This window comes from Triturus cristatus, chromosome 3_2 (assembly GCF_964204655.1).
Source record: "Triturus cristatus chromosome 3_2, aTriCri1.1, whole genome shotgun sequence".
NCBI lineage: Eukaryota > Metazoa > Chordata > Amphibia > Caudata > Salamandridae > Triturus > Triturus cristatus.
The window spans coordinates 1159318712-1159344687 of record NC_140584.1 but is presented as its reverse complement, the minus strand read 5'-3'; the positions used below and the strand labels follow the sequence as shown (position 1 = coordinate 1159344687).

Below are 25976 nucleotides of genomic sequence, written 5' to 3'. Positions count from 1 at the left end.
CGGTATCTGAAACTTACACTCACTGCAGAGACCGAGCGACCAGTTTCAAACACAGTCGTATCCTCACTCCCACGACTGCGACTACCTGTACCTGTGATATATCTTACCGAGTTCTCTTCCAGGGAATCCTCATCAATAGTCATAAGCATGGGCGGGAGTATTCTAGTGCTTATGACTTTGATGAGGATACCCCTGAAGAGAACTAGGGTTACAGGTAAGTAACTAATCCTTAAGAACATTTTAGAGATCTGGGTGTAAGTCATAGGTCAGAGATTAAATCCCTTCCTGGACTGACCTAGTATTTCATGTTTCGCTGTCGATGCGATTAGCACCAGTGATCTGGGTAGTAATATGTCCTCCCTTTCCTGTTCTCAGCTGTTCTGCACCTGCTGCTCTTAAATACTTGTGGCTTGTTACTAGAGAGAGAACGAACGAACCGCCTTTATATATAGCTGGAGTGATTGACACTTCCCCTGACCCCATTGCTGCCACCTCTGCCCTTTAACCTGGAACCAGTATTAGTCACACAGGTGACGTGGCGTTTCTACAGCTGGCTTGCAGAACTCACTTGCTTTTCAACACAGTCTTGTATTGTTTTGTGCTTGTTCCCGACGTGTGAACATGGATTGTAAAATGTACTGCTTGTCTGTGTATCTCTGGCATGCTGCTGTGATAGCATGCTGGGTTGAGCACGTGCTGCACAGGTCTGTGAAAAACGTCGTGTCATGTGGTCTTCAGAGCACACGAGTTGGGGGTGCCCTGGAATCAATGCCTGCTGGAGCACCCCTGGTCACACAGATGTTTGTGCACAAGTCGAGTGCACACATTCAGCCCACTAACTCGCCCGCACCTTGTATCTGTAAATGAGTGCTTCCATGAAATGCACTTTCCTTTTGCAAATGAGGCACATGAAATGTGCCTTTATCTAAACTATCCTGGCTTCAGTGGACTCAGAGCCGTGATGCAAGAATGCTCAATGGATGCAAGCAGCATGGGTGCCAGATGACCCACCGACCACTAAACACACCCCCACCTCCCTATCCCTGCCTCACATCAGAGTCCATCTGTTCTCCCACTGCCAGCTCAATGTCTTTCCGTTTAGTTTTTACTTCTTCCCCTCAAGCTCTCCACTTCTGCAATCTTCACCTCATGTGAGTCACTTATATCCACACAGAATCAAACATGCACTACCCAAGGCTTAGACAACTTCCTCTTACAAATGCAGCCGTCAGTCTTCTGTTTTATGTATTGGACTGCAGCAAAATGTTGTTTAGAGTCGTTTTGGGTAGCATCGATGGCTGTACAGAGATGCAGGACATAAGATCTTTGCTTATTGTAAATCCTTGTGCAACGACTAATACACATTTTAAGGATTTTCTATGTGTTTTTTATGTTTTCCATCTTTTATGATTATGATACATAATCGAATAAAGATTAATTGAATTGAAAGTAAAGCACACTTCTCATACCCAGTGTATATTTAGAGCTAGACACATAAAAAGCCGTACGATCGACATTTCATACATGAGCTGGTGGGACCTTTATTATTGCTTAGAAGGTGCATATCTTCTAATAATCTACACTCAGAAAATGTGTTCTACCATTTCAAGTTTCTGCAGATGAAATCTTGATTTACGTTGTTTCGTTTCAGATGATCGCTTTCCAGAGTATGGGAAGGTGGAGTTTGTCTTCTCCTACGTGCCTGAGAAGATCCAAGGTTTGTGCTCTCGTTGTTAAAATTTCTGTCTCAAGCCACGTATTAGGGCTGGTTCAAAGAGGTGCCACCAGATTCGTATTTGAATAAATCTGAATACACATGTTTGTTTGCAACTTCCATTGTAACCAATCTGAAATCTATCCCCAGATCAACATATATAGACACAACCCATCCAACAATATTCGGTTTGATTCTATTCGTTGTTATTTTTCATAATCTGGAATTTTTAATCAAAACAAATACACAGAGCAGAAAGACAAAGAAAAACTGAGAGTTAGTAAGGACATGGAAACAGATAGAATTTGAGATTCTTTTGGAAAGACTGGTCCCAAAAGACTGTACATCAGCACCAAGCTGCATCTCAACTTGCCCTCCATGGTGGGTCTTAGATGGATATCGGCGTATTCTCTTTGTTGAGCACTTCACACGTCGTCTGCAGAATTATCACTGTTGATTTGACTTACCAGATGTGTCAGGGATTTTGTGAAGTTCAATCCGTTTCTAGCGATGACATGCAGTACCCTTACACGATCAACCAACCATTTAAATCAGATGTACATTTTTACATAATATTTTGTAATTGATCAAAGGGCTGCAAGGCCATAGCTAGGTTGGGAGCCAGCAGTGTTTCCAAGTACATCCAGGGGCAGTGGCCACTTGATTGACTTTACTCTCAGGTGGGAATGTACAAACTGGAAATCAATAACATATTGCAATCAGGTTCATGCAAAGATGGGCAAAAGATACAGATTATGCTGTTCCTGTTTACACTCCAGGTAAACACATCTAGTGTACCCGGGTGTAGTAAAGGTCGGTAGAAATATTTATAGTTTGGAGCAAGAGCCATCACCCACCAATCAAGGTGGCATGCTTCATCATCGGGCAGCTCCTCGTTGGGCCGGGGCTGCAATGCCCAACTGGCCCCTTGAGGGGCTCTTTACCTGAGTTCTTTGACCTAGATTGCCATTAATGAAGTTTGATGAAGGTTAAAGGACTTTTTATGAATGTGAAGATTGATGAGGAAATTGAACTTAAAATAGACTAAGGACCCCACCACATCCATTTATGATTGTGGCGGTCCTTGTCAATGAGTAAGAACAGAGTGGAATATGAATTAAAGTGACATTCCCTTTTATTCTCTGTAAACGGTCTACATGTTTCTTGCTCTTTATTTAGTCGAATTTCTATGGCAATTTGTCAGGTCCCTAAAACCTTAATCTACAGAAAAATGGGACTACGATTCAATTATTGAAGTGTGCCCATTTTAGCAACCACCAACTTTGTGTAGTGCTTGTAGGACCTCACGTGAGTTGCAGAGATACTCTAGCGCTGAAACGATTGACCTGATCCCGGTTAGGATCAGGCCCCCTAGGATCCGCGGGATCTTTAATGACCACTCATTTATCAGTTTGAACGTGCCAGCAGACACTGCCAGGAACCTGCCTGTGTCGGCGATCCAGGAGATCAAAGATGTGTCATTGGGTGACTGGAGGTGTTGAAAATTTATTGGCAAAAGCATTGTATTGTTTTGCCAATTTTTATGGTTAACAAATTCACAATTTCAAAATGTCATATTTGTCTGTCAAGGAATGTTTACAAATGCAACCTGTTCTCCCATTGTTATTTCAGATTATTCTATGATTTATACTTCTGATCAATTAACATCTAAGTGTTTAGTTTTAGTCCCATTTATCCAATAAACTAGTATAATGTTGGCTCTGATTAAGCTACGGCCAAGCCTAACCCAAGCCATGACTGCATTAAGGGATGGCTGAGTGGGTCATACACTCAGGAGCGAGGGTCTCGTTCCTTGTAATCCATCGGCGAAGCATTGTTAGATTTCATTCTCCCCTCAAAACAGCCTTATTGAATTCCTTGAGCACCTGGAATCACGTGCACGTGTAAGCACTTTATAAAACTAACTATAATAAAGAAGCAAATGTAGAATTTTTTTCAGAGATAAACTTACTTTTCCGTAGCAGTGTATGAAAGACCTATTTCACCTGCACTCCTTGTTCCTGTCCGGCAGAGCTTTAATGGTTTAGATGAAGTTTGCTCAGTTTTCCACACTATTTTATCGGGCTTTACTCCTGTCTGTAAGAGGACAGCGAAGCTCCACGCAGCTCTACCAATGCAAAAGGAAAATGTAATTCTCTGAAGTCAAAACGATTTGTAATTTCCCAACGCCCCTCTAGACCAGCCTACTTAGGCCTACCGTGAGACGGTAGCAGCTAGAACGGCTGCTTGCATATATAAGACAGTCATGGGTTTGAACAGTGGACATGCTCACAGTGCGTGGCGAAGAAGGCGAGTGCAGTTCACGGTACCATTGGACCCTCCATTATGACTTGCAAACTGAACGTCTCCTGTTAGATATAACATAGCACATGTATTTGTAAAGCTGATGTTTAGCACTTGAGGCGTCTTGGGGCAGAATAATAATAGTTTTCCTGTATTTGAACCTGTATAGAAGATTATGGTTCCATTAAAAAAATATCTGCTCACAACTGTACCCCTCGTATCTCTTGTCACAGGTATGGAACATCTTGAGAATGGGCCCAGCGTCTCTGTGGACTACAACACTGCCGACCCCCTCATCCGCTGGGATTCCTACGACAACTTCAATATGCAGCGAGAAGACAGCTTGGAGGGTACGTGGTGGTAGAAAGCACAAGACAATATGCACTTTCTCTTCTCTCCTCTCTGTATCCGGTGTGTCTGCAATATTACCTCCTACTGCAGGAGGTGCACGTGCATGTGGCAAGAGCCAAGTGTGTGGTCATGCCAACCCCACAGAGTGCTGCAGAGACATGTGACCTTGAAGTGACTGCTTTTGAATACCGTGATTGCAATGTCTCCAGCTTTACTCTTGCTGTCTCAGTCTTCTTGCATCTCTTTTCCTGTCCCAGGAAATTTCAATTCGTGTATTCTTATTTTCTCCCTCCTCTGCTATGTCAATGTAACAAACATTCATTTATACTTGTGTTGAAATTGTTTTCTTAAATGACACCTCACCCATCTTCCTGTTCAGGTTCTGGTTGTTACTGCTAGTTTTACAGGACTCCTCAGTGGAAAATGTTTGCTTAGTTTATTGAATTTGCTTATTTTTCAATTGTGAATGTTTGTTTCATATATGTTTCCTGCCAGGTATATATCTATACGTTTCTGATGCCACCACACAGGTTCAAATCTTGCATCCCTGGTCCTTTCTTACCCTCTTGCATAAGTGACCCCTAGATCTGGCGTCCACACTGATGAGCGGGCCTCCAGAGCTAGATACAGAACTGCAGATTCAGCCTCCAGAGCTGGAAGCAATTGTCAACACAAGGTCTCCAGAACTGGTTATATTAGCACTGGTTGGGCCTCTGGATCTAGACACATTACTTCAAATGTGTCCTACAGAAGTGTACTCAGTAATACATATATGTACCTTCTATGGCGCTGCTCAACCTTTAGTTGAAAAGTTAAGTCTCTGGAGGTCACTTGTGATGTGGTCTTCAAATCTCCAGATCACTATCAGCCACGTTTCCAATCCATCCCAAAATATGAAGGCAAAATAAAATCCACTCGTGTTGGTATAAAGTACTACGGTTCAAAGGCCCGCGGCCTTAACACATGTCACCAATGGTATATCTCTACCTCTTCTTGAAGCTTCTCATAGCCTTGAGGGTCACAGGGTAAACTCCCCTCTGCTACAAGAAGCTTACCTGGTTTAATGCATCAATGGTCATTCGGTTGAATGCTATGGAGGGCGCAAAATGTATACAATGCATATTGTATGTATATAGCATGTTTGTAATGTAAATATTACCATTGGAACCGTCCTGCATTCTGTAAATGTACCCGCCCAATCACATGATGCCCTCAAGTCCTGGTCGGTCCTATGCACAGCATTTCAAGGACAAATGCTTAATTGCAATAACTAACAAGACATGTCTTAGGATCAGTGGGTCAAATCTGCTTATGTCCCCTGCTCACCCTCCACACATTATGTAAGGTCCCTGGGAATGTCTTTTCCATATGTTCAAATGTTAGAGCACTTTGAATGTGAAGAGGTGAAGTCATACTTAAAGCCTTAGGGTGAATGTGTACAGGGTGCATCAGCTTTCTTCCTCAGAGTCCCACGTTACAATGATTGATGCCCAGGGACCACATCCCACCGAGGTGCAGGGAGTGAAATCCTCCTAGTGGTCAGGTCTGCTTAGAGTGAGTGGGTGCCTTCAGCTTTAAGGTCAAAAGGAAAAAACACCCTTTCTCCTTGAAGGTCATATGGCAAAGTGTTTGACTAATGGGAACTGCATCCAATACTCTGATGGAACTAGGGTAAAACCCACAAAGGAGCACAGTGTCCACTCCACCTTTTAGTTTCATGGTCTCAGATTTAAGATTTGGGGCACAAATGTATATTAAATTAAAAGTTAATGGATCAAACTCCCATACAGGCTCACAGGATTAAATCTTCACATGTTCTAGGGGTAAGATCCAGTAAGATCAAATAAGCAAGGGTCACAGAGTTAAATGTTCCAATTAGCTGGGGGTTAAAGGGCCACATTCATCTGAAGCCTCAGAGTGAGTTCTCCCATCCCCCTCAACAGGAGGACATTGGGTGTTAAACTACAAAGCTGGGGGGGATGGTTGCTGGTGGAAGGTGTCACATTCTAGGTGGGTGTTAATGTCTTATCTCCTGACGTCTTCAGATAAAACAATTATATTTTTTAAACGTGGTTCAATAAATGTGTGTAATTAATTTTCAAATCACTTTATTGTTATTTAAGATATTAAAGGCATTATGCATTTCATAAGGCTACACGCTGTTCACGTGCTCATACTGAGAAAAGATTGTTCCCATTGCACTATATTTTCCTTGGGTGCCCAATATTTTTTCAATAAATTCTTTGTGCATCCCACAAAGCAAATGGAATCGCCTCAAGGTGCTTGTGTGTGCCATTTTTAGTGTGCAAGCAGTGTGTGTGAATGGTGCCAGAGTGAGAGGGATGGAGGCGGAAGTGCTCCCCAGAAGAGTGAGCTTCTCACATTGGCCTTTATCCGGAGTCAGTCCGGCTTAGGAAGGCGAGACTGTCGGACAAACTCAACGCTCAATCAGTGAAGGTGTAACTAAGTACCAGATATGATGTTGAATCAGATGTCGGTTGTGGACAGAAGCCACCAGCATCGTTTCATGTGTCGGTCCAAGTAAGTTGCTAGAGTTTAAGTATAAGAAGGCTGGGGCGCCGGTTACAAGGTTGGAGCAGCGCAATGCCGCAACAAAGCATGAACTGTATGTAGTATGGATCTAGTACCTATTCATGACCTGGAACGGGGATCTAGGTCTGCCCCTGCAAACCCTCCAGTTTAGCACCAGAACTCATGCGGTGGCACTTGCACATGATGAGTGTGTGCATCGAACAGGCCTATAGAGCAGGGACATAGGACACTCTTTCTCTTGGCCACCAGCAAATCGCTGATTTCATGAGCAGTCAGTAACTCCCTCAGTTTTATTTGTGTCCTCGCTGCCAGCACCCTAAGACCCCTGCACCTACCCCCTGAATTTTATCCCATCTTGGCCAAGAAGATCTCCTGTCGCTTTGCAAGATAAACATTTGAAAGTATTTTTTATGAACTTTCTCGAGCTCTTTATCCATGAAGGATATTTATATCTGTTGTTTTTCCCTAAGGTATCTGAGTTATATGTCATTACACAAGGCAAAACCATTGATGAAGTGCACAATACAAACTGGATTAATTTTTGGTCTTTTATATAAAGTGTTAACAATCATCCACTGGAACCCAGTTTTGAATTATTAGTTGACCTTTTATATAAAGAGTTAATTTCTACCCAATAGAACACACTTTATCACACTTAAAAGAATAAAAGAATGAGTTTAGACCGGCATGGACTCACAATTCTGCCTTACAGGTTACATCTACTTGTTTGCAATGGGCACATAACACACTTAACTAATCTACAAGGATTCGTGACCTATAGGTTACATAATATCACTGCAACAAAACTTTTAACCTACTCTGATGATTAAATGAATTAAAGCTTTTATAAAGCGTGTCACAGCTGCTCCAATCAGGAGCCTCCAGGTGCTAAGTGCATATAGGCATACAAGCCTCCAGGTGCCAAGTGCATATAGGCATACAAAAACACAAAATCAGGATATTAACATCAGAAAAGAGCAGGAAGGAGATATTCAAAATTCCTTGAAAGTATGGGTTTTCTGAAGTGCTTTGAACATAGCTTCCAACGTGATATGTTACGTGGAAAGAAATGTGACGTGACATATATGTTACATACAGTGGTCTGCTGCTTTCACATTACGTTTCTAAGCTATCGTGCGATGATCCAGGCCTGTGACTCAGAGACTACACACAGATCTCTCCAGCATGTGCATTAACTACCTGAGCTATCTTTCCAGTGATCTACCCGAGGCTTGCTGGGTATACCCAGGTCTGCAGCACGTGGTTGAAATCCCGAAGCTATTTTTAAATGTATTGCATTCGTGGCCAATTAGACCAGAACCTCTTTAGAATGCTTGTTCAACTTGTTAGCAATATCTTTGGAGGGAGAGGCTGTAGAAACAAGGCACACATCCTGGCAGAGCAGCTGATCCTATTGGCTCTGCTGCTGCTCCTGACACTGCACTTCATCATGACTCTTCCACCCTTCACTGCACCACTGTAACTCCACCCCTTTTCACTGATTCTCCTTCCCACCGATGTGTAGATTCCCATTGGTATTACTTTCCTTTTTGGGTTTGTATGTATGTGTGTTATATTGTGAGTAAATGGTTGAGTGCAACAATGAACCAGTGGATGAATACATGAGTACAAGGATGAGTGACAGAGTGTATCTATGATGAGTTACTGAGTGCTCAGCCTAACCACTGACTGAAGTGGAACTTCAGTTATCAGCCATTCCTGCTGGAATTTCCTCTGCTTCCTCAGCCTGGTGCAGAGTTCAAGCGTCAGGAAGTAGGGACAGAATGTTGTGATGCATTGTTGTGGTTCTGTAATGGAGGTGAAGACTCTTCTGATGCAGTGTGTGAATTCTGGGGTACAAGTTTAGAGTTCTGCCAATACTGGGGGGTAAAATGGTGGCATGCGGGGCTCGGCTGCTGGTATGCAGGGCAAGCACAGATAACATGCTGAGATGCAGGTTTAGAATGCTAAACATTGTGGTCACACTACTGGTGTTCCGGGCTAGCGGGGTAGGATGAAGAGCCAGGATGCTCAGTTGCAGTGATGGAATGCTGAGGTGCAGGATTACATGTCTGGACATGGCGTTACTCTGCTAGACTCCAGGAAGAGTATTATATTGTGGGCAAACACAACAAAGATGGACTTGGTGAAGAGAGTGGGGAGGGGCCCTAGTGTCTATTATATCTCCCAGATATTCATTGACCTTGGGCTGAATGGGGCTCCCGAAGGGCTAAGGGCTGCCCGAGGGATTGAGCCCCCCACCCCCTCCGCTGGTGCAGAGGGTGAAGGGGCCCGGGCTAAGCCCCTGATATTATATATGGGATATGGTACTCTCCTGCCATAAATAATAGGGATACTGCAAGTCATTGAAGAGTTCAGTGACCATATGGAGGATCAAGGTAGAAGGCAGAGTACCTTTATAAGCATATGGAACTCTGAGATGACTTGCAATATCCTTATCATGTAAGGCAGGGGGTACTTTATTCCTTGTAATACATGGTCTCATCATGACTTTTCCCGCAAACCACTTAAATCCCTGCCACGTAGCTCCTTCATATGAAAGAGAGAGCATGTTTGCAAACATAAAGAATAAAAATAGAATATTCGGTGAAAAAATTAACTGTTAGATATTTGTTGCAAAAAGATATTAGAACTGGTTTAATACATGTCAGTTTAAAAAAGATGCAGTGGCTCAGAACATGTAGCAACATGCAGAAAGATTCTATCTTATCTGCAATTATGCAAGGAGTGCAAAAAATAAACATGTTGCCTTAAATATCTTCTTTCTGATTGGCGCTGTACTGCTAGAAAAGCAAAGCAGAATAAAGCAAAGGAACGAGCTGACTCGCCATCGCCCTCTGCTGCTGGCTCTGGCAGCAGGCATTTGACATCAAAACTCAACTGTAATAAGCTATTTTAGTTGGTTGCGTTTTGAGACCATTTCATTATAATAGGTGACTGGGTGCTAGCAAGTTGCTGATAATAAATAATTTAGAGATGCGCTTTTATACTGGGATCAACAAACCCACGTTTTATATGACAGGATCTGAACGAAGAGACACAATGTTGAAATGCAGCAACACAAAGATGGAATTTAAAGACATAGAGTTGGAATGCAGAGACGCAGAGCTGGAATGCTGAGACACAGAGATGAAATGCAGTGTCACAGAGATGGAATGCTGAGACATAGAGTTGGAATGCAGAGACACAGAGCTGGAATGCTGAGACACAGAGATGAAATGCAGTGTCACAGAGATGGAATGCTGAGACATAGAGTTGGAATGCAGAGACACAGAGCTGGAATGCTGAGACACAGAGATGAAATGCAGCAACACAAAGATGGAATGCTGAGACATAGAGTTGGAATGCAGAGACGCAGAGCTGGAATGCTGAGACACAGAGATTAAATGCAGTGTCACAGAGATGGAATGCTGAGACATAGAGTTGGAATGCAGAGACGTAGAGCTGGAATTCTGAAACACGGAGATGAAATGCAGTGTCACAGAGATGGAATGCTGAGACAAAGAGTTGGAATGCAGAGACGCAGAGCTGGAATGCTGAGACACAGAGATGAAATGCAGTGTCACAGAGATGGAATGCTGAGACATAGAGTTGGAATGCAGAGACGCAGAGCTGGAATGCTGAGACACAGAGATGAAATGCAGTGTCACAGAGATGGAATGCTGAGACATAGATTTGGAATGCAGAGACGTAGAGCTGGAATTCTGAAACACAGAGATGAAATGCAGTGTCACAGAGATGGAATGCTGAGACATAGAGTTGGAATGCAGAGACGCAGAGCTGGAATGCTGAGACACAGAGATGAAATGCAGTGTCACAGAGATGGAATGCTGAGACATAGAGTTGGAATGCAGAGACACAGAGCTGGAATGCTGAGACACAGAGATGAAATGCAGCAACACCAAGATGGAATGCTGAGACATAGAGTTGGAATGCAGAGACACAGAGCTGGAATGCTGAGACACAGAGATGAAATGCAGTGTCACAGAGATGGAATGCTGAGACATAGAGTTGGAATGCAGAGACGCAGAGCTGGAATGCTGAGACACAGAGATGAAATGCAGTGTCACAGAGCTGGAATGCTGAGACACAGAGTTGAAATGCAGTGTCACAGAGATGGAATGCTGAGACATAGAGTTGGAATGCTGAGACGCAGAGCTGGAATGCTGAGACACAGAGATGAAATGCAGTGTCACAGAGATGGAATGCTGAGACATAGATTTGGAATGCAGAGACGTAGAGCTGGAATTCTGAAACACAGAGATGAAATGCAGTGTCACAGAGATGGAATGCTGAGACATAGAGTTGGAATGCAGAGACGCAGAGCTGGAATGCTGAGACACAGAGATGAAATGCAGTGTCACAGAGATGGAATGCTGAGACATAGAGTTGGAATGCAGAGACACAGAGATGGAATGCTGAGACATAGAGTTGGAATGCAGAGACACAGAGCTGGAATGCTGAGACACAGAGATGAAATGCAGTGTCACAGAGATGGAATGCTGAGACATAGAGTTGGAATGCAGAGACACAGAGCTGGAATGCTGAGACACAGAGATGAAATGCAGCAACACAAAGATGGAATGCTGAGACATAGAGTTGGAATGCAGAGACGCAGAGCTGGAATGCTGAGACACAGAGATTAAATGCAGTGTCACAGAGATGGAATGCTGAGACATAGAGTTGGAATGCAGAGACGTAGAGCTGGAATTCTGAAACACGGAGATGAAATGCAGTGTCACAGAGATGGAATGCTGAGACAAAGAGTTGGAATGCAGAGACGCAGAGCTGGAATGCTGAGACACAGAGATGAAATGCAGTGTCACAGAGATGGAATGCTGAGACATAGAGTTGGAATGCAGAGACGCAGAGCTGGAATGCTGAGACACAGAGATGAAATGCAGTGTCACAGAGATGGAATGCTGAGACATAGATTTGGAATGCAGAGACGTAGAGCTGGAATTCTGAAACACAGAGATGAAATGCAGTGTCACAGAGATGGAATGCTGAGACATAGAGTTGGAATGCAGAGACGCAGAGCTGGAATGCTGAGACACAGAGATGAAATGCAGTGTCACAGAGATGGAATGCTGAGACATAGAGTTGGAATGCAGAGACACAGAGCTGGAATGCTGAGACACAGAGATGAAATGCAGCAACACCAAGATGGAATGCTGAGACATAGAGTTGGAATGCAGAGACACAGAGCTGGAATGCTGAGACACAGAGATGAAATGCAGTGTCACAGAGATGGAATGCTGAGACATAGAGTTGGAATGCAGAGACGCAGAGCTGGAATGCTGAGACACAGAGATGAAATGCAGTGTCACAGAGCTGGAATGCTGAGACACAGAGTTGAAATGCAGTGTCACAGAGATGGAATGCTGAGACATAGAGTTGGAATGCTGAGACGCAGAGCTGGAATGCTGAGACACAGAGATGAAATGCTGAGACATAGAGTTGAAATGCAGAGATGTAGAGCTGAAATGTTGAGACACAGAGTTGGAATGCACCGTCACAGAGACTGAATGCTGAGACAGAGTTGCAATGCAGAGACATAGGGGCACATGCATCAAGGGATTTTGCGATCGTAAACAAGGCGATTCGCAAAAATCGGCTGTTTTCGATCGCAAAATGGCCTTTTGCGATGCATAAAACTATTTGGGGTGCACTTCGGTAATCAAAATTTTTTGCAATTTCCCAAATTGTGATTGCATTTAAGGAATCGCAATTTGCAATTCCCTAAATGCAATGCAAGAAGCACTTTGAAATAGCGATTTCGCTATATGGGGCCGCAAATTACCGAACAATTAAACTGGTCAGCAATTTGCAAAAACTGTGAAAAATGCACTAAAGTGCATTTTTCAAAGTTTGGGGCATGTGTGTGCGCAACATGGCTGCTGTTGACCATATTTGCACAGTACAGTTTTGTGTGTAATACTGCATCATATTGATGCAGTGACGTCAGACCAGAGTAGTGCATTCCGAATGCTTCAGTGCAGACTCTGGCTTCCTTTACCCAGCAGATCCTTTGCGCTCTGTGAGCCCAGGGGATAATATTGAACATTATTTAAACTCGTAAGTGATATTTTAAAAGAGAGGAAGAGAATGTTACCTCTCATGACAGGAATTCTGAAAATATCAGCGCGAACTTAGATCCTGGAAAACTGACCTATGCCATCAAAAGTGGAATTTTTTCGATATGTACAAAATCTGATTTCTGGCCAGCCAGAATATATCATCCATTTAGTACAAAAAGAAAACACCCAGATGCTTTTAACTCGATCTGGCACAGAAGGACTTTTGAAAAACTCCCTGAAAGTGGTAAGTTATTTATAATCAAAGGAATGTGCTCCCTGGCAAAGTTTCATAGATAAATCAGACTTTAAACTCTTTGATAAAAGCCCAGGTGGCTTGGTGTACTTTGCAAGTGCTTATTGCTGGAGACAATTTCAAGCCTTTGTTAAAGGCTGCCTAATGGACCCCTTAATCTAATGTCACACTAGTGTTTAATAATTTATTATGGAAGGAGCGAGTGTGATTGATCTCAATGCCAACTAGAGCAACACGAGAAGGGAAGGTGCTGCTTTTAATGTATACAAATTGCTTTTGGAGTTTGTCGAACATCACAGGACAAACAACAAAGATGCATGAGCTACCAGAAGCCAACAGCATAGCCCTAGCAGAAGAAGCCAGGCTGCAAACCAAACCACTGTACCCTTCATCACAAGGAGAATGGCACACGAACTGTGAAGGAGTGGTCACACAGAGATGTGAAAATGTGCCCACTAAAAGTAAACTCCTATCTACCCCACTCAGCCATCCCTGCAATACGGTCTTGACCGCAGGTGCAGATAAACAGCCCACAGCGATAGGACCCAGAGCATCACCCAAGTCATCTTTCGTAGCATCAGGACCCGGAGCCCCTGTTATCACCCAAGTCATCCTTCCTAGCATAAGGACCCAAAGCCCAGGGTATCACCCAAGTCATCCTTCCTAGCATAAGGACCCAAAGCCCAGGGTATCACCTAAGTCATCCTCCGTAGCATAAGGACCCGAAGCCCAGGGTATCACCCAAGTCCTCCTTCATGGTATCAGGACCCGAAGCCCAGGGTATCACCCAAGTCATCCTCCGTAGCATAAGGACCCGAAGCCCAGGGTATCACCCAAGTTATCCTTTGTAGCATAAGGACCCTAATCCCAGGGTATCACCCAAGTCATCCTCCGTAGCATAAGGACCCAAAGCCCAGGGTATCACCCAAGTTATCCTTTGTAGCATAAGGACCCTAATCCCAGGGTATCACCCAAGTCCTCCTTCGTGGTATCAGGACCCGAAGCCCAGGGTATCACCCAAGTCATCCTCCGTAGCATAAGGACCCAAAGCCCAGGGTATCACCCAAGTCATCCTCCGTAGCATAAGGACCCGAAGCCCAGGGTATCACCCAAGTTATCCTTTGTAGCATAAGGACCCTAATCCCAGAGTATCACCCAAGTCCTCCTTCGGTATTTGTATCCGTGGAGTGTGAGGGCCGGAGGGGATAGATACGTCATACAGATTGAGACCGAGGAGAGGAAGGCGGGGTGTGTGTATTTGCATCAGTGGAGTGTGGGAGAGGAGAGAGACGGCAGACAGTGAGAGACCGAGGAGAGGAAGAAAGGGTGTGTATTTGCATCAGTGGAGTTTAGAAGTGAGAGAGACAGCAGCCAGTGAGGGACCGAAGAGGGGAAGGTGGGGTGTGTATGTGCATCAGTGGAGTGTGGGAGGGGAGAGACGGCAGACAGTGAGGAACCGAAGAGGGGAAGGTGGGGCGTGTATGTGCATCAGTGGAGTGTGAGAGGGGAGAGTAACAGCAGACAGTGAGAGACCGAAGAGGAGATGGTGGGGTGTGTATTTGCATCAGTGGAGTGTGAGAGGGGAGAGGAACAGCAGACAGTGAGGGACCGAAGAGGAGAAGGTGGGGTGTGTATGTGCATCAGTGGAGTGTGAGAGGGGAGAGGAACAGCAGACAGTGAGAGACCGAAGAGGGAAAGGTGGGGTGTGTATGTGCATCAGTTGAGTGTGAGAGGGGAGAGGAACAGCAGACAGTGAGGGACCGAAGAGGAGAAGGTGGGGTGTGTATGTGCATCAGTGGAGTGTGAGAGGGGAGAGGAACAGCAGACAGTGAGGGACCGAAGAGGGGAAGGTGGGGTGTATGTGCATCAGTGGAGTGTGAGAGGGGAGAGGAACAGCAGACAGTGAGGGACCGAAGAGGGGAAGGTGGGGTGTGTATGTGCCTCAGTGGAGTGTGAGAGGGGAGAGGAACAGCAGACAGTGAGAGACCGAAGAGGGAAAGGTGGGGTGTGTATGTGCATCAGTGGAGTGTGAGAGGGGAGAGGAACAGCAGACAGCGAGGGACCGAAGAGGAGAAGGTGGGGTGTGTATGTGCATCAGTGGAGTGTGAGAGGGGAGAGGAACAGCAGCCAGTGAGGGACCGAAGAGGAGAAGGTGGGGTGTGTATGTGCATCAGTGGAGTGTGAGAGGGGAGAGGAACAGCAGACAGTGAGAGACCGAAGAGGGAAAGGTGGGGTGTGAATGTGCATCAGTGGAGTGTGAGAGGGGAGAGGAACAGCAGACAGCGAGGGACCGAAGAGGAGAAGGTGGGGTGTGTATGTGCATCAGTGGAGTGTGAGAGGGGAGAGGAACAGCAGACAGTGAGGGACCGAAGAGGGGAAGGTGGGGTGTGTATGTGCATCAGTGGAGTGTGAGAGGGGAGAGGAACAGCAGACAGTGAGGGACCGAAGAGGGGAAGATGGGGTGTGTATGTGCATCAGTGGAGTGTGAGAGGGGAGAGGAACAGCAGACAGTGAGGGACCGAAGAGGGGAAGGTGGGGCGTGTATGTGCATCAGTGGAGTGTGAGAGGGGAGAGGAACAGCAGACAGTGAGGGACCGAAGAGGGGAAGGTGGGGCGTGTATGTGCATCAGTGGAGTGTGAGAGGGGAGAGGAAAAGCAGACAGTGAGGGACCGAAGAGGGGAAGGTGGGGCGTGTATGTGCATCAGTGGAGTGTGAGAGGGGAGAGGAACAGCAGACATTGAGAGACCGAAGAGGGGAAGGTGGGGTGTGTATGTGCATCAGTGGAGTGTGAGAGGGGAGAGGAACAGCAGACAGTGAGGGACCGAAGAGGGGAAGGTGGGGCGTGTATGTGCATCAGTGGAGTGTGAGAGGGGAGAGGAACAGCAGACAGTGAGGGACCGAAGAGGGGAAGGTGGGGCGTGTATGTGCATCAGTGGAGTGTGAGAGGGGAGAGGAACAGCAGACAGTGAGGGACCGAAGAGGGGAAGGTGGGGTGTGTATGTGCATCAGTGGAGTGTGAGAGGGGAGAGGAACAGCAGACAGTGAGAGACCGAAGAGGGAAAGGTGGGGTGTGTATGTGCATCAGTGGAGTGTGAGAGGGGAGAGGAACAGCAGACAGTGAGGGACCGAAGAGGAGAAGGTGGGGTGTGTATGTGCATCAGTGGAGTGTGAGAGGGGAGAGGAACAGCAGACAGTGAGGGACCGAAGAGGGGAAGGTGGGGTGTATGTGCATCAGTGGAGTGTGAGAGGGGAGAGGAACAGCAGACAGTGAGGGACCGAAGAGGGGAAGGTGGGGCGTGTATGTGCATCAGTGGAGTGTGAGAGGGGAGAGGAACAGCAGACAGTGAGGGACCGAAGAGGGGAAGGTGGGGCGTGTATGTGCATCAGTGGAGTGTGAGAGGGGAGAGGAACAGCAGACAGTGAGGGACCGAAGAGGGGAAGGTGGGGCGTGTATGTGCATCAGTGGAGTGTGAGAGGGGAGAGGAACAGCAGACAGTGAGGGACCGAAGAGGGGAAGGTGGGGTGTGTATGTGCATCAGTGGAGTGTGAGAGGGGGGAGGAACAGCAGACATTGAGAGACCGAAGAGGGGAAGGTGGGGTGTGTATGTGCATCAGTGGAGTGTGAGAGGGGAGAGGAACAGCAGACAGTGAGAGACCGAAGAGGAGAAGGTGGGGTGTGTATGTGCATCAGTGGAGTGTGAGAGGGGAGAGGAACAGCAGACAGTGAGAGACCGAAGAGGGAAAGGCTTAGCTTGTATTTTCCTCAGCTGAGTGTGGAAAGGGGAAGAGAGAGCAGAGACAGAGGAGAGGCGACAGCGTGTATTTGCATGAGTAGAATTTGGGGAGGGGGAGGAGGGAGAGCAGTCCGAGTGAGACCGAGTGAGGAGGACAGGACAGAGGGGGTGTGCTGCCCTGGCGCAGCCTCTGCTCGGCCCCGGGTCTATTCTTACCCTCCCGCCCCTGCTGGGTCCACGAGGGACGGGTTTATCTTTGGGACGGAGCGGCGTCTGTCCCTGTCACCGAGACTGATTGACAGGAGTCAGGAGGTGGAGGCTACAGCTCGACAGAGTGTGTGAGACACTCTGCGATGGAGCGAGGGAAGCAGATGGGTGGGAAAGAAGGAAGCAACGGTAAAGAGGGAAGGGAGAAAAGGAAGCGGGAAAAGACGCAGAAAGAAAGAAGTGGAGGGAAGAAGGAAGGAAGAACGGAGGGCCTATTGGGGAGGAAAGAGAGCATATGAGGTGGGGGCTAGGTATAAGGTAATGGAGAAGGAAAGGGAATGAAGTATGGAAAGAAGGGAAAGGTAGGTGGAGAGCTGTGAGAGGAAGGAGCGGGTAGACAGAGGTAAGGGCAGTGAGAGCAAGGGAGGAAATAAAGAGGTGGGAGGGACTTATGAAAGAAAAGAAGGATGAAAGATATGGAGCAAGTAAGAGGAAAAGAAGACAGTAAGACTCATTCAATGACAGTATTATCTTGCTATATTCAGTTTACACACCTATTATTTCTGTCTGGGAAGAACTTTCACCTCATCAGATTTTGAATTTGGTGATAACCATTTTAAAACTGACCGGTACATTTTGGAAAGGGACTGCCACTGTGCCGCAGCATGTGTGGTGTGTTTTTAAGTAACTTTTGGTCTCATTGAGCTATAATTTTTATGATTGAAATCTACAAACTATGCAACAGACGGATTGTGTGGTAAATTAATAATTGCTTAAATCTAGTGGACACAGAATGGCATTATTCCAGCGGCCTTGCCAAACACCTATTGGAGTACAGCTTCTTTGTTACTACTTTAAACAAGCATTGGCATAGCCAATAGGTCTCGCTTTTGGGACCTTATAAGTATTTAGTTATGCAGCACAATATCCTTGGTGCAACAACAACAACTGTCGCATGGCTAAACACTTATAAGGTCCCAAAGGCGAGACCTATTGGCTATGCCAATGCTTGTTCACCTATGTTCGCCATTTGTAGTCTATAAGAATTTATGCATGGATGGAAAAACATTTATTGCAGGTATTTTGCATCTTGACCAGTTAGTATGTCCTAAACATTAAGTTGTTTCTATCGTGTTGATTGAATATGCAATATAGTGCAATATCATATCATCCCATGTGCTTTAATACACTTCAGTATGTTGTTTCTGTTATTTGCAGTTCAATTATTTTTTCTTAGTTTCTTTGTTGCATTACTTGTTTAATGATCTGTTTTAGGGCAAGCTTACGTAGACTTCCTTGTATTGTATCACATGCTGATTTAGGTTGTTTACCTGGTCTTGTGAGGTAGAATCCTTAGGTTGAGCATATATTTATGCTGTCTAAAATTAATATTTGTTTTGTTAAATAGGAGCATTGTAGTAAAATCACTAATCCGTGGTTGCCAGCAAGTACAGGACAAAGGAACATGCTTTCAGCTCGCCATATTTTTTTATCGCTCCTCAAACTTTTGAGCCCCCTTTACCTTTTTTTCAGAAGGAGAACATGACAATTTTCTTTTGGGACTGTGGGTTGGGGGTTTTGGCAGGGTGTATTCAGCAACTTCCTTATCCATCCATGTTCTTATTGAAAAGTCGCACGCACGGTTTGCATGCAGCTAGTGACTGTTAAAACTCTTCACAGCATGTTTTTTCCTCATTTCTAGTCTTTTCATGGAAGGCACCATTGAAGAAAATGTGCATGAAAAGGACACTGAATACAATCTAGCATTACCATTTTTACCCTCTTCTCTGCTATTCACAGGTACACAGATGAAGAGGCTAGGATACATGCGCTGGACAGGGGGAGTGCCAGGGAGAAAGAACCTCAGAAGGATAGAGTATCAGAAAGGAGTAGAAAGGAAGGCGGGAGAGACTGGGAGGATTTAGAATCTTTAGATTATTTTAACGAGAAGGGGGCTAAAAAGACTTCATTTCTGAATGTATCTGATGTAGATGACTTTGAGACTGAGGATTATGCGACTGAGGATCATAGCGGCCGTGCGGCCACGAAAGTGAAAGTGAAAGTGATCGCTATGGCGATCAAACATCAAAGCGGCCGTGAAAGTGATCGCGATCAAGTGTGGCGCGCGCCCACGCACATGCACTGTAGCTCTAGGCCGGCCATGGTAGCATTTTTTGAGCCCTCACAAAAAGTCTCGCCAGACCAGCGCATGCGCTGGGTCAGGCGAGACCTAAAAAGCTACAGCCCTACCAGCGCGTAGTGACTTTGCTACTATGATAAGACTACATCTCTTATACAACACAGCTCCTTAACTACTCCAGAAAAGCCAGAGCTTTCTCACAGTTAAGTAACTAGAGTTAATTAACAACCCTACTAGGGAACAACTCCCTGCCCTACTACAGCTATATTCCTTCCTATGAGTGAAGGTACAAGGCTGCTGGAGAAAAACATCTTTGCCACTACAGTAAAGTTGTACTTCACTAGAGAACAATTAATTCATTTATACAGTTAAGCTACATCACTAATATAGAACACCTTCTTCCCTGCGAGAGTAAAACCACAACCGCTACCAGGCCACAGCTCCTTCGCTACTACAGTAACGCTGCAGCTGCGCCACGGCACACCTCCTTCCCTACTGGAGTAAAACTACACCTGTCCCATGCGAGGGCACAGCTCCTTCTCTACTAGAGTAAAGCTACACCCCTCCTACAGCACAGCTCCTGCCATATTAGAGTACCTACACTCATGCCACGGCACAGCTCCTTCTCTGCTAGAGTAAAGCCATATCCCTGCTATGGCACAAGCTCCTGCCGTATTAGAGTACCGACACTCATGCCACTGCACAGCTCATTCTCTACTAGAGAAAAGCTACACCCCTGCTATGGCACAGCTCCTGCCGTATAAGAGTACCAACACTTATGCCAGGGCACAGCTCCTTCCGTATTAGAGTACCTACACTTATGCCAGGGCACAGCTCCTTCTCTACTAGAGTAAAGCTACACCCCTGCTACAGCACAGCTCCTGCCGTTTTAGAGTACCAACACCCATGCGAGGGAACAGCTCCTTCTCTATTAGAGTGAAGCTACACCCCTGCTACAGCACAGCTCCTGCCATATTGGAGTACCTACACTCATGCCACGGCACAGCTCCTTCTCTACTAGAGTAAAGCTACACCCCTGCTACGGCACAGCTCCTGCCATATTGGAGTACCTATACTCATGCCAGGGCAAAGCTCCTTCTCTACTAGAGTAAAGCTACACCCCTGCTACGGCACAGCTCCTGCCGTTTTAGAGTACCAACACCCATGCGAGGGCACAGCTCCTTCTCTATTAGAGTGAAACTACACCACTGCTACGGCACTTCTCCTGCCATATTAGAGCACCTACACTCATGATAGGGCCCATCTCCTTCCCCACTAGAGTAAAGCTACACCCCTGCTACGGCACAGCTCTGGCGCAATAGAGTATCTACAATCATGACATGGCACAGCTCCTTCTCTACTAGAGTAAAGCTACACCCCTGCTATGGCACAGCTCCTGCCGTATTAGAGTACCTACACTCGTGCCATGGCACAGCTCCTTCTCTACTAGAGTAAAGCTATATTCCTGCTATGGCACATCTCCTGCCGTATTAGAGTACTGACACTCATGCCACTGCACAGCTCCTTCTCTACTAGAGTAAAGATACACCCCTGCTACGGCACAGCTCCTGCCGTATTAGAGTACCAACACACATGTGAGGACACAGCTCCTTCTCTACTAGAGTGAAGCTACACCCTTGCTATGGCACAGCTCCTGCCATATGAGAGTACCTACACTCATGTCAGGGCAAAGCTCCGTCTCTACCAGAGTAAAGCTGCACCCCTGTTACGGCACAGCTCCTTCCGTATTAGAGTACCTACACTCATACCATGGCACAGCTCCTTCTCTACTAGAGTAAAGCTACACCCCTGCTATGGCACAGCTCCTGCCGTATTAGAGTACCTACACTCATGTCAGAGCACAGCTCCTTCGCTACTAGAGTAAAGCTACACCCCTGCTACGGCAGAGCTCCTGCCGTATTAGAGTACCTACACTCATGCCACTGCACAGCTACTTCTCTACTAGAGTAAAGCTACACCCCTGCTACAGCACAGCTCCTGCCGTATTAGAGTACCTATACTCATGCCACGGCACAGCTCCTTCTCTACTAGAGTAAAGCTATATCCCTGCTACAGCACAGCTCCTGCCGTATTGGAGTACCTACACTCATACCACTGCACAGCTCCTTCTCTAATAGAGTAAAGCTACACCCCTGCTACAGCACGGCTCCTGCCATATTAAAGTACCTACACTCATGCCACGGCACAGCTCCTTCTCTACTACAGTAAAGCTATATCCCTGCTACGGCACAGCTCCTGCCGTATTAGAGTACCCACACTCATGCCACTGCACAGCTCCTTCCCTACTAGAGTAAAGCTACACCCCTGCTACAGCACAGCTCCTGCCATATTAAAGTACCTACACTCACGCCACGGCACAGCTCCTTCTCTACTAGAGTAAAGCTACACCCCTGCTACAGCACGGCTCCTGCCATATTAGAGTACCTACACTCATGCCACGGCACAGCTCCTTCTCTACTAGAGTAAAGCTATATCCCTGCTACGGCACAGCTCCTGCCGCATTAGAGTACCTACACTCATGCCACTGCACAGCTCCTTCTCTACTAGAGTAAAGCTACACCCCTGCTACTGCACAGCTCCTGCCGTATTAGAGTACCTGCACTCATGTTAGGTCACAACTCCTTCTCTACTAGAGTAAAGCTACACCCCTGCTACTGCACAGCTCCTTTAGTGTACCTACGCTCGTGTCAGGGCAAAGCTCTTTCACCACTAGAATAAAGCTCTACTAGAGCACAACATATTCACTTATTTATTTATTTTGAAAGTTTTATATAGCGCGAACATGACCACTGAGGGTATGAGAGCGCTTTACAGATTATGCATCACAAAGGTTATAAGCAAACAAAACAGAATGAACAAGACAACAAAATCAAAGTCAAATTGACAAACATTATCCCGAGGGAAAAAACAGACACAAACATATTCACTGGTAGAGTTACCCTGTGAATACTGCACTACCCCTCCCTTACTAGAATTACACTCCACCCGTACCAGCACACAGCTCCTGTACTGCTAGAGTAAGGCTACACCCTTATTTAGCCAAAAGACAACCGAGTGCTGTACAGGGTCAATGGCATGGATACAGTCAAAATTTTATTGTAGGAGACAGTAAGCTGAGAGTAGCGTTGTGATCTTCTTTAAAGGGATGCGCCTTCACCTCTTTGTTAAATTGAAGCAGTTTTGATGAGAACCTGATGGGTTTAGGGATGCTGCTCCAGAACACCAGTGCACACAATAGAGAAAGCCTGTTGACTTTAGCTTGTTTTTTGTTCACTTCTTCCCCTCCTGTCTGGAAGTGTCCTGGCGGTAGATGTGTCCAGAGTCTCCACAGGCGCTGAGCTTGGCAGCCAGTGGAAATATTGTCCACTAGGGTGAAAGAGACTGACTCGAAGGACTTCTCTCACAGTGGTGTGACCCGCAGAGATCTTACTCACACAAGTAGCCTCAAACAGACCATCCAGTACTATGGACAATGACAGCCCTGCAGTGCACTCCGATCATACCACCTTTATAGTACTGGCCCTTTGCACAGCTCCATCATCACGCCTCCCCCTCACCTATAACACCGCTGCCCTTCGCGGACTGAAACCACTGGATGCCTAGCTGAGCAGAAATCATGCCCGGCTTGGCAATTCTTCCAATGTGCTTCCTCGCAGCTTTGTCAACACAGCTCCATCCTGACGTGCCACATGTCTGCCCACTCCACAGCTCTCTTGGCACATGTCTCTCCTCTCCCAATTATGGGCCCTCTCCACAGCTCCGTCAACACACCTCCATCCTGCCCTGCCACATGTATGCTCACTCCACAGCTCTCTTGGCACATGTCTCTCCTCTCCCAATTATGGGCCCTCTCCGCAGCTCCTTAACACACCTCCATCCTGCCCTGCCACATGCATGCCCACTCCACATCTCTCTTGGCACATGTCTCTCCTCTCCCAATTATGGGCCCCTTTCCGCAGCTCCGTCAACACACCTCCATCCTGCCCTCCCACATGTATGCCCACTCCACAGCTCTCTTGGCACATGTCTCTCCTCTCCCAATTATGGGCTCTCTCCGCAGCTGCGTCAACACACCTCCATCCTGCCCTCCCACATGTATGCCCACTCTACAGCTCTCTTGGCATACATTAAGCCTGATGTGCCACGTCTCTGCTCTTCCAATAGTAGGCCTTCTCCACAGCTCCATCGTGCACCTCAATGATGAGACTTATTTTGTAGCTCAAGGAGCTGTAAATTCACAAAGGCATTTACGAAGGTGAAGTACAGGAGCGCTGCTCCACTTCCTTCTAACTCCTTTAAGCATTGACCCGAAAAATGCCCAACGTCTTATTATTAAAAGTGGAGCCAAGGCACAGTCCATTCTATTTGTACTAATGGTATAAAATATCCCCCTGTATTCCCTTTATAGAGGCTTTGGATCCAACTCACAAGGACTTCCCAGAGTATGTGAACTATTCCAGGGGCGGCTCCTCTGCAATGGTGGAGGAGCGTCGCCCCACTGGCTCAGAGCCAGCAGGTGAAAAAGAAATCTATATTTTATCTATATTCTATAATCGTTTTATTTCTCATTTGCTGGCTGAGCCAGCGTGTGTAGGGAGAGTCGGAGTCATGGGAGAAGCGAAGAGGACTGGTTCGTGCACTTCTAAGTGCACATTTGTGTTTGGCCGGCAGTCTCAGGCCGGCCAAACACACATGCGCACTTAGGTCTCTCCAATCCAGCTGTATTGAACAGCGCGGGCTGGAGAAACCCCACAGACTCCCTGTCCTGAGCGGAGCGTCAAAGCAGCAGGCTCAGGCCAATCCGCTCGCTGCTCTCATAGCATGAGAGCAGCGCAGGGATTGCACAGGGAGTCTGTGATGCTGACCCAGTGTCTGCCGAGACCAGCAAGAAGAACAACGAAGCACAACGTGGGAGGCAACAGCAGCTTCAGGTAAGTCTTCCTTTTTACAAACATTCCCTCCCGTGCCCCCCCTCCCCTACCCCTCTCCTCCTGCCTCACAACATTTTGTTTGTGCGGCCGCCACAGACTATTACTACAGGAGTACTGCTTCATACATATAAATGCCATTCTGACTTGGCCTCATTGAGTTTACTGTTTTTTATATTATCACCTTTCCATTAGTGTAATATTACAAATGTCATGTGGCGCCAGTGCTTTATTTGAGCCGGTGGTGGCTGGTGGGGGTCAGCACTGGTACTCACTGTTCCTCCTCAGACAATTCCGGAGAGAAAGAGAGGGAAAAATACATAAAGGAAAAGAAGGAGAAAGAGAAACTGCCACAAAGGAAGAAGACAGGAACCTGCAAAAGTGAGACAAGGGGCGGGGCGTGTCTGGCAGTGGATTAAAGAGGCGGAGACATTTAATAGCGCCGGTGTCTGGGCTTCTGAACAGAGCTCGGGGCACCATCAATCATTCTTTTGTACAATAAGCATTGCTTGGTGCATCTTAATTATCAGGTTGAACTGATGTAATAACGTTCTTTTCATTGTTCCATTGCAAGTTCAAATAAGTCCAGATGGAAATTGCAAGATTTCCCGCAGGCCTGTAGGGCTGGGCAAAGTCAGTTCCATGTCAGTGTTTATTTGGCAAGCTGTCAGAAAGAGGAAGTTGGAACGGAGGACACATCATTGCTTGGGCTTCCTTCTGGGCACTGGTGCAGACCTGCTTCTGTTTACTGTCTGCCTATTGTGTACACTGAAAAGCTTAATGGCTTCTAGGCGCTGAGGAAGTGGTTGATGTCCACAGTGAATGTAGTTACACTTCATTAGCTAGGCTGGCGGATGGCTCAAGGTGGAACCGAGGCGTTCCACCCCGCATCTTCCTGGCACCCTCAGTCCCTGGCGCGCGCTCCTGCCTCACATCCAATAGAAGTAGGAACTCGCCAATCCCCACAGCCACAATTGAACAACAAGCTGTGCCGCACTAAAGGTATGTAACCCACTGCCAATGAAATGTCCTGTTGCTTTGTAGCTAGGTTTGTACTACACAAGTACCCTGCGTGCATTCAGCCATTCATCCACTATAGCAGAATTTGTACTCCCATAAGGTCTTCACTGGTGAAGACGCTATTTGCTGCCCTGTGTAAAATGCCTCAAGGTGCTGTATAAATGCTTAAAGGAAATACGGCAGCTCTATGATGGATGAATGGATGAATTGATGGGTGGATGAATGCCTGTCAGCTGTTCTGTCTCAGCAATAGGAGAGTGTACAGGCCTGTGTGCTGTAAGCTGAGTTCCCAGAGAGCTCGGCCTCTGCCGTGAGCTTCTCAGCCTGGTCGCCTTCACACAGGGGCCTGGAATGCCTGCCTAGCCTCTTCCTGACATCCACGCGGATGCAAACAGGGGAAATTCCCTTGTAAGGTCAATTTCGAGTCCCTGTTGAAGAACTCTAGATGCAACTGGGCTTGTTGGTATGTTCCAGGAAATGTTAACAGGCGTGAAGTGGTCCCAGGCAGCACCTGCAGGGCCTGCTGCTCAGGGAAAGGAGCTGTGGTGGAAGAAGGAGGCGAGGGAATGATGGAGAAAACTGAGGGGTCGGAGGCAAGGGTATCAAGAAGCCAAGACAAATGGAGATGGAGGGGCATATTCACTAAATG

The 25976-nt window shown here is 46.6% G+C and overlaps 1 protein-coding gene across 19 annotated transcripts in view; it reads left to right on the top strand.

Moving 5' to 3' along the window:
• The window catches only part of TNS1 (tensin 1), a 1878049-nt gene that overhangs the window by 1591097 nt on the left and 260976 nt on the right, over positions 1 to 25976 (top strand). For all 19 annotated transcript variants that reach the window (XM_085649989.1, XM_085649997.1, XM_085649992.1 and 16 more), the window contains 2 exons: positions 1652 to 1717; positions 4252 to 4368. In XM_085649989.1, coding sequence (XP_085506115.1) covers positions 1652 to 1717; positions 4252 to 4368 — 183 coding nt within the window. The remainder of the gene's footprint in view (positions 1 to 1651; positions 1718 to 4251; positions 4369 to 25976) is intronic.